Here is a 9267-nt window from a genome sequence, read left to right on the forward strand (position 1 = left end):
TTGTATAGCTCTGTGTTTGATTTTTATATAGCATGGTTTGGCCCCATGTTGGGTTTTTTTTTTTAGCTATTGCTGTGTATATTGTTTACTGCCTTTTGAGACCGTACCGTGTCGAGTCGCTCGGCGTCCGGCCGCGTTTCGTATAGAATTTGCGCCGTATTTGATAACTGCCGTTCGAGGCCCTGTATTGTGTCATATAGACATGTATGTGACTGTCTTGTGTCCTAAGGCTTTGTATTTGTATACGCTGCCATCGGAGGCTCTGTCTCGCACGGCATAGCTCCGTATTTGGCAGCGTCCGCACGACATCGCTCTGTGTTTGTATTGACTGCCCTTAAGACTCTTTGGCCTCGTATAGCTCTGCGTTTGTATTAAGTGCCATTCGAGGCCACGTATCGTGGCATATAGCTTTGTACGTGACGGTATAGCGTCGTATCGCTCCGTATTTGTGCGCGTTGCTGTTTGACACTGTATTGCCTTGTATCGCTCTCTATTTGCGATGCCTGGTGTTGCACCAAATGTAGACCATTGTATTGCTCTGTACTTGTATCGGATGCTGTTTGTCTGTGTTTATTTTGTTATATTGCTCTGGCTTTGGCCGTTTCTTGCCTTTTATTGCTCAGTATTTGTAATGACTGCCGTTAGACTCTGTACGGCATCGTACCGCACCGTATTTGTATTAAGCTCTCGTCGAGTCCATTTTGCGTCACGTAGCTCGGTATTAGGCCGTCTCGCGTCGTACCGCTCCGTATTTGCCGTACGTCGCGTCGCTTTCCGTAAGGCGATGTCTTTTAGTACGTAGCTCTAGACTTGTATGTGCTGCCATATGAGATTGTTTTGCATTGTGTAGTTTTATAGTTTTGCTCTGTATTGGTATGGTATTGTTTAACTCTGTACTTGTAATCGCTGTCATGTGAGACCATCTGGTTTTGTACGGTCCCACTCTGCGTTTTGTCTTGTAACGCAGCATGCTGTATTTGTATCTACTGCCACTTAACATGGAGCACAGCAAAGTAAAACAATCTTATGTTTTGTCTCGTAGGAGGCGACGGCGTAGCGGCAGGCGGGTGCCAGACCGGATGAGGTCGGAGCGAGGGGTTGTAAGCGAGGTAGCCGAGCGAGTGGTGTGTTTTGAATGGGTTTAACCTAGTAAGTATCAGGCGTGGGGGTCTTTTAAGTCTTTGTAGGTTGTATAATAATGTTTTCTTTTTCAGGCAATGAGAAAAAAAAAAATAATCATAATAAAAAAACCCTGGCCGGGGGATTTTTTTTTCTCCCTCGGCCGGGTTTTTTTTTCCCCCGGTCCCGGCCGCTCTGCGAGGCGATGTTCATCGCCTATGTTTGGGCGCAGGTCAGGCCGGGCCGGGGTTTTGGCAGGCAGGGTGACTTTTGAGGCCCCCGGGAATCGCATTCCCGAGGCGCGCCGCAGGCGGGGTTGTTAGGGAGCTAGCTGAGTGAGTGGTGTGTTTTGAATGGGTTTAGTCTTGCGTGAATCTTGGGTGGGTTTGTTAATATGCAGGTTGTATAATAATGTTTTCTTTTTCAGGCATTGACACACACAAAAATAATTAGAATAAAAAAACCCCGGCTGGGGGATTTTTTTTTTCTCCCCCGGCCGGGTTTTTTTTTCCCCGGTCCCGGCCGCTCTGCGAGGCGATGTTCATCGCCTATGTTTGGTCGCAGGTCAGGCCGGGCCGGGGTTTTGTCAGGCAGGTTGACATTGGAGGCCCCCGGGAATCGCATTCCCGAGGAGCGCCGCAGGCGGGTGGTGTTAGGGAGCTAGCTGAGTGAGTGCTGAATGTTTAGAATGTAAATGTATTTGTAAAAATAAAGAGTGTAAAGTGAATAAACTGAGTTCTCAGATTCCCAAGGCTGTAAGTAATTTTTGTTAGCATTGTAGTACCAGTGCAATGTCGAATGGAAATGTAAATATTAGATGTGTCACTGAAGTTTGTAATGGACCAATGTAAATCCATATTAAGAGAAAATGATTGTAAAAATCCAGCAGCGCCGGTATCCTAATTGGAATCACCATTGTGACTGAAATTGCCAATGAATGTACAAAGCTCTATGTATAATAAATGTTGTATGAGCTAAATGTTGTAGTTAAACTGACTGTTACTGAACTTCAGAGGTTGTGTTAAATAAATAAAGAATAAAAAATAAAATTTAATAAAATCAGAATGAATAAAGATGTGTTTGTGCTTTATTGTCTCCTGTGTGTTTTGTTGTTGGTTTGTCTTAATTAGTTGTCTGAGTTAGATACCTGTTTGGTGATGGGCTTTGACTATTCTTTTTCTCCTTGATGTCTGTCTTTGAAATTTTTCTCTTTGCTCTAGGTCTTAGATTCCTTTTTCTGTTGGTGGTGTAGGTCTTAGACGTTGTGTTGGTGGTGTAGGTCTTGATGTAGGACTTAGACGTTGTGTTGTTCTCAGTGTAGGTCTTAGAGGTTTTGTTGGTGGTGTAGGACTTAGACGTTGTGTTGTTCTCGGTGTAGGAGTTAGACGTTGTGTTGGTGGTGTAGGACTTAGACGTTGTGTTGGTGGTGTAGGACTTAGACGTTGTGTTGTTCTCGGTGTAGGTCTTAGACGTTGTGTTGGTGGTGTAGGAGTTAGACGTTGTGTTGGTGGTGTAGGACTTAGACGTTGTGTTGTTCTCGGTGTAGGACTTAGAGGTTGTGTTGGTGGTGTAGGACTTAGAGGTTGTGTTGTTCTCGGTGTAGGTCTTAGACGTTGTGTTGTTCTCGGTGTAGGACTTAGACGTTGTGTTGGTGGTGTAGGACTTAGACGTTGTGTTGGTGGTGTAGGACTTAGACGTTGTGTTGTTCTCGGTGTAGGACTTAGACGTTGTGTTGTTCTCGGTGTAGGTCTTAGACGTTGTGTTGGTGGTGTAGGAGTTAGAGGTTGTGTTGTTCTCGGTGTAGGAGTTAGACGTTGTGTTGTTCTCGGTGTAGGACTTAGACGTTGTGTTGGTGGTGTAGGACTTAGACGTTGTGTTGGTGGTGTAGGACTTAGACGTTGTGTTGTTCTCGGTGTAGGACTTAGACGTTGTGTTGTTCTCGGTGTAGGTCTTAGACGTTGTGTTGGTGGTGTAGGAGTTAGAGGTTGTGTTGTTCTCGGTGTAGGTCTTAGATGTTGTGTTGTTCTCGGTGTAGGTCTTAGACGTTGTGTTGTTCTTGGTGTAGGTCTTAGAGGTTGTGTTGTTCTCGGTGTAGGTCTTAGACGTTGTGTTGGTGGTGTAGGAGTTAGACGTTGTGTTGTTCTTGGTGTAGGTCTTAGACGTTGTGTTGTTCTCGGTGTAGGTCTTAGATGTTGTGTTGGTGGTGTAGGACTTAGACGTTGTGTTGTTCTCGGTGTAGGTCTTAGACGTTGTGTTGTTCTTGGTGGAGGTCTTAGAGGTTGTGTTGTTCTCGGTGTAGGACTTAGACGTTGTGTTGGTGGTGTAGGACTTAGACGTGTTGTTCTCGGTGTAGGACTTAGACGTTGTGTTGGTGGTGTAGGTCTTAGACGTTGTGTTGTTCTCGGTGTAGGACTTAGACGTTGTGTTGTTCTCGGTGTAGGACTTAGATGTTGTGTGGGTGGTGTAGGAGTTAGACGTTGTGTTGTTCTCGGTGTAGGTCTTAGACGTTGTGTTGTTCTCGGTGTAGGACTTAGACGTTGTGTTGTTCTTGGTGTAGGTCTTAGACGTTGTGTTGTTCTCGGTGTAGGTCTTAGACGTTGTGTTGGTGGTGTAGGTCTTAGACGTTGTGTTGTTCTCGGTGTAGGTCTTAGATGTTGTGTGGGTGGTGTAGGACTTAGACGTGTTGTTCTTGGTGTAGGTCTTAGACGTTGTGTTGGTGGTGTAGGACTTAGACGTTGTGTTGTTCTCAGTGTAGGACTTAGAGGTTGTGTTGTTCTCGGTGTAGGTCTTAGACGTTGTGTTGGTGGTGTAGGAGTTAGACGTTGTGTTGTTCTCGGTGTAGGTCTTAGACGTTGTGTTGTTCTCGGTGTAGGTCTTAGATGTTGTGTTGGTGGTGTAGGACTTAGACGTTGTGTTGTTCTCGGTGTAGGTCTTAGACGTTGTGTTGTTCTTGGTGGAGGTCTTAGAGGTTGTGTTGTTCTCGGTGTAGGACTTAGACGTTGTGTTGGTGGTGTAGGACTTAGACGTGTTGTTCTCGGTGTAGGACTTAGACGTTGTGTTGGTGGTGTAGGTCTTAGACGTTGTGTTGTTCTCGGTGTAGGACTTAGACGTTGTGTTGTTCTCGGTGTAGGACTTAGATGTTGTGTGGGTGGTGTAGGAGTTAGACGTTGTGTTGTTCTCGGTGTAGGTCTTAGACGTTGTGTTGTTCTCGGTGTAGGACTTAGACGTTGTGTTGTTCTCGGTGTAGGACTTAGATGTTGTGTGGGTGGTGTAGGAGTTAGACGTTGTGTTGTTCTCGGTGTAGGTCTTAGACGTTGTGTTGTTCTCGGTGTAGGACTTAGACGTTGTGTTGTTCTTGGTGTAGGTCTTAGACGTTGTGTTGTTCTCGGTGTAGGTCTTAGAGGTGGTGTTGGTGGTGTAGGTCTTAGAGGTGGTGTTGGCGGTGTAGGTTTTGGTGTAGGACTTAGAGGTGTTGTTCTTGCTGTAGGTCTTAGAGGTGGTGTTGGTGGTGTAGGACTTAGACGTTGTGTTGTTCTCAGTGTAGGACTTAGAGGTTGTGTTGTTCTCGGTGTAGGTCTTAGACGTTGTGTTGGTGGTGTAGGACTTAGACGTTGTGTTGTTCTCGGTGTAGGTCTTAGACGTTGTGTTGTTCTCGGTGTAGGTCTTAGAGGTTGTGTTGGTGGTGTAGGACTTAGACGTTGTGTTGTTCTCGGTGTAGGTCTTAGACGTTGTGTTGTTCTTGGTGGAGGTCTTAGAGGTTGTGTTGTTCTCGGTGTAGGACTTAGACGTTGTGTTGGTGGTGTAGGACTTAGACGTGTTGTTCTCGGTGTAGGACTTAGACGTTGTGTTGGTGGTGTAGGTCTTAGACGTTGTGTTGTTCTCGGTGTAGGACTTAGACGTTGTGTTGTTCTCGGTGTAGGACTTAGATGTTGTGTGGGTGGTGTAGGAGTTAGACGTTGTGTTGTTCTCGGTGTAGGTCTTAGACGTTGTGTTGTTCTCGGTGTAGGACTTAGACGTTGTGTTGTTCTCGGTGTAGGACTTAGACGTTGTGTTGTTCTTGGTGTAGGTCTTAGACGTTGTGTTGTTCTCGGTGTAGGTCTTAGACGTTGTGTTGGTGGTGTAGGTCTTAGAGGTGGTGTTGGCGGTGTAGGTTTTGGTGTAGGTCTTAGAGGTGTTGTTCTTGCTGTAGGTCTTAGACGTTGTGTTGGTGGTGTAGGACTTAGACGTTGTGTTGTTCTCAGTGTAGGACTTAGAGGTTGTGTTGTTCTCGGTGTAGGTCTTAGACGTTGTGTTGGTGGTGTAGGACTTAGACGTTGTGTTGTTCTCGGTGTAGGTCTTAGACGTTGTGTTGTTCTCGGTGTAGGACTTAGAATATTCTTCCTTTCTTCTTGGTGTTAGGTTTAAGTCTGTGTTTTATTTTCTTAGTGTAGGTGTTTTAAAACTCCATTTTATATAATATTTTCAATTTAAAAATTCAATTCAAATTGGCAATACATTAAAAATTTAATTTTTAAATTTTAAATCAAATTACAAATTTTTAATTAATTAGTAATTAAAAAATTAGCAGCCTTGCAAAGACTCCCTGGGAGTAAAATAAAAAAAAAAATTAAAAAAAAAATAATTTTACTCCCAGGGAGCAAGCAAACCCCTACTGCTGCACCAGACTTATTATTTTTAATTTTTTCTTATACAATACATAGACATTACACACTCCCTATACACACTATTTACACTCCACTCACACCTGACTAGTACTCTAATTAACAATACACCTACAATACAACAACTAATCACCCCAATTACTACTCCCAATTAAACTACTAATGACTCAATTATGCAAATCAACCAATTAATTATGCAAATTAGATGCAAAATTTTTTTTCACACCCCACATAACAATTACACACTTACAACTAATCACCACCACACACACAATTACACACATTCACAAATTGCAATAATACACACCCACTACACAAATCAATTAATTAATTATGCACTAATTAACTACACATAAAAAACTAAATAATTACTCAAACACAAACCACATACACACACCCCACCCACACATTCCACAAAGACCACCACCACTTACTACACAACCACACCCACCCAATGAAAAAACACTCATAATTATGCAAATCACTCATTATGCAAATGAACATGACAACACATTACCACACACACCAGTAATTAATACCCAACATACATATCAACAACACACTCACAAACACCCCATAAAAAAAAACAAAACCAGAAAAAACTTAAAAACCACCTGACAACAAATGGTTAAAAAAAACAAACTCAAAAAACAAACCCCTTCCCCTAAAAACCACCTGACAACAAATGGTTAAAAAAACAAACTCAAAAAAACAAACCCATTAACAAAGGGTTAAAAAAAACACAACCAAAAAAAAAAAAAAACTGGGAGGTCCACACACCATAGAGACTAATGCAGCACATCTCTATGATCCCCAAGTCCCACCCACTCACCGGAAGTCGGCCATTTTGAAAATATTATTTTTTTATTTTTTTGCTTTCTTTTTTACCGCGCATGTCCGGAAGTCGGCCATTTTGAAAATATTATTTTTTTATTTTTTTGCTTTCTTTTTTACCGCGCATGTCCGGAAGTCGGCCATTTTGAAAATATTATTTTTTTATTTTTTTGCTTTCTTTTTTACCGCGCATGTCCGGAAGTCGGCCATTTTGAAAATATTATTTTTCTATTTTTTTGCTTTCTTTTTTACCGCGCATGTCCGGAAGTCGGCCATTTTGAAAATATTATTTTTTTATTTTTTTGCTTTCTTTTTTACCGCGCATGTCCGGAAGTCGGCCATCTTGCCAACGTGTCAAACCGGAAGTATGCCATCTTGAATTAGGGTTAGGGTTAGGGTTAGGGTTAGGGTTAGGGTTAGGGTTAGGGTTAGGGTCATTAGGGTTAGGGTTAGGGTTAGGGTTAGGGTTAGGGTTAGGGTTAGGGTTAGGGTTAGGGTTAGGGGTTAGGGTTAGGGTTAGGGTTAGGGTTAGGGTTAGGGTTAGGGTTAGGGTTAGGGTTAGGGTTAGGGGTTAGGGTTAGGGTTAGGGTTAGGGTTAGGGTTAGGGTTAGGGTTAGGGTTAGGGTTAGGGTTAGGGTTAGGGGTTAGGGTTAGGGTTAGGGTTAGGGTTAGGGTTAGGGTTAGGGTTGGGGTTAGGGTTAGGGTTAGGGTTAGGGTTAGGGTTAGGGTTAGGGGTTAGGGTCATTAGGGTTAGGGTTAGGGTTAGGGTTAGGGTTAGGGTTAGGGTTAGGGTTAGGGTTAGGGTTAGGGTTAGGGTTAGGGTCATTAGGGTTAGGGTTAGGGTTAGGGTTAGGGTTAGGGTTAGGGTTAGGGTTAGGGTTAGGGTTAGGGTTAGGGTTAGGGTTAGGGTTAGGGTTAGGGTTAGGGTTAGGGTTAGGGTTAGGGTTAGGGTTAGGGTTAGGGGTTAGGGTTAGGGTTAGGGTTAGGGTTAGGTTAGGGTTAGGGTTAGGGTTAGGGTTAGGGTTAGGGTTAGGGTTAGGGTTAGGGTTAGGGTTAGGGTTAGGGTTAGGGTTAGGGTTAGGGTTAGGGTTAGGGTTAGGGTTAGGGTTAGGGTTAGGGTTAGGGTTAGGGTTAGGGTTAGGGTTAGGGTTAGGGTTAGGGTTAGGGTTAGGGTTAGGGTTAGGGTTAGGGTTAGGGTTAGGGTTAGGGTTAGGGTTAGGGTTAGGGTTAGGGTTAGGGTTAGGGTTAGGGTTAGGGTTAGGGTTAGGGTTAGGGTTAGGGTTAGGGTTAGGGTTAGGGTTAGGGTTAGGGTTAGGGTTAGGGTTAGGGTTAGGGTTAGGGTTAGGGTTAGGGTTAGGGTTAGGGTTAGGGTTAGGGTTAGGGTTAGGGTTAGGGTTAGGGTTAGGGTTAGGGTTAGGGTTAGGGTTAGGGTTAGGGTTAGGGTTAGGGTTAGGGTTAGGGTTAGGGTTAGGGTTAGGGTTAGGGTTAGGGTTAGGGTTAGGGTTAGGGTTAGGGTTAGGGTTAGGGTTAGGGTTAGGGTTAGGGTTAGGGTTAGGGTTAGGGTTAGGGTTAGGGTTAGGGTTAGGGTTAGGGTTAGGGTTAGGGTTAGGGTTAGGGTTAGGGTTAGGGTTAGGGTTAGGGTTAGGGTTAGGGTTAGGGTTAGGGTTAGGGTTAGGGTTAGGGTTAGGGTTAGGGTTAGGGTTAGGGTTAGGGTTAGGGTTAGGGTTAGGGTTAGGGTTAGGGTTAGGGTTAGGGTTAGGGTTAGGGTTAGGGTTAGGGTTAGGGTTAGGGTTAGGGTTAGGGTTAGGGTTAGGGTTAGGGTTAGGGTTAGGGTTAGGGTTAGGGTTAGGGTTAGGGTTAGGGTTAGGGTTAGGGTTAGGGTTAGGGTTAGGGTTAGGGTTAGGGTTAGGGTTAGGGTTAGGGTTAGGGTTAGGGTTAGGGTTAGGGTTAGGGTTAGGGTTAGGGTTAGGGTTAGGGTTAGGGTTAGGGTTAGGGTTAGGGTTAGGGTTAGGGTTAGGGTTAGGGTTAGGGTTAGGGTTAGGGTTAGGGTTAGGGTTAGGGTTAGGGTTAGGGTTAGGGTTAGGGTTAGGGTTAGGGTTAGGGTTAGGGTTAGGGTTAGGGTTAGGGTTAGGGTTAGGGTTAGGGTTAGGGTTAGGGTTAGGGTTAGGGTTAGGGTTAGGGTTAGGGTTAGGGTTAGGGTTAGGGTTAGGGTTAGGGTTAGGGTTAGGGTTAGGGTTAGGGTTAGGGTTAGGGTTAGGGTTAGGGTTAGGGTTAGGGTTAGGGTTAGGGTTAGGGTTAGGGTTAGGGTTAGGGTTAGGGTTAGGGTTAGGGTTAGGGTTAGGGTTAGGGTTAGGGTTAGGGTTAGGGTTAGGGTTAGGGTTAGGGTTAGGGTTAGGGTTAGGGTTAGGGTTAGGGTTAGGGTTAGGGTTAGGGTTAGGGTTAGGGTTAGGGTTAGGGTTAGGGTTAGGGTTAGGGTTAGGGTTAGGGTTAGGGTTAGGGTTAGGGTTAGGGTTAGGGTTAGGGTTAGGGTTAGGGTTAGGGTTAGGGTTAGGGTTAGGGTTAGGGTTAGGGTTAGGGTTAGGGTTAGGGTTAGGGTTAGGGTTAGGGTTAGGGTTAGGGTTAGGGTTAGGGTTAGGGTTAGGGTTAGGGTTAG

The 9267-nt window shown here is 44.7% G+C and overlaps 1 protein-coding gene across 1 annotated transcript; it reads right to left on the reverse strand.

Moving 5' to 3' along the window:
- Positions 1 to 2241: 2241 nt before the first annotated feature.
- Positions 2242 to 6626, reverse strand: LOC137673401 (serine-rich adhesin for platelets-like). Its single transcript, XM_068418155.1, has 2 exons — positions 6613 to 6626; positions 2242 to 5506 (listed from the first exon to the last, which is right to left on the reverse strand). The coding sequence occupies exons 1-2, from the start codon at positions 6624 to 6626 to the stop codon at positions 2242 to 2244; spliced, it is 3279 nt and encodes a 1092-aa protein (XP_068274256.1).
- Between the last annotated feature and the right edge of the window lie 2641 nt (positions 6627 to 9267).

The sequence above is a fragment of the Nyctibius grandis genome, chromosome 25 (assembly GCF_013368605.1).
Source record: "Nyctibius grandis isolate bNycGra1 chromosome 25, bNycGra1.pri, whole genome shotgun sequence".
Taxonomy (NCBI): Eukaryota; Metazoa; Chordata; class Aves; order Nyctibiiformes; family Nyctibiidae; genus Nyctibius; species Nyctibius grandis.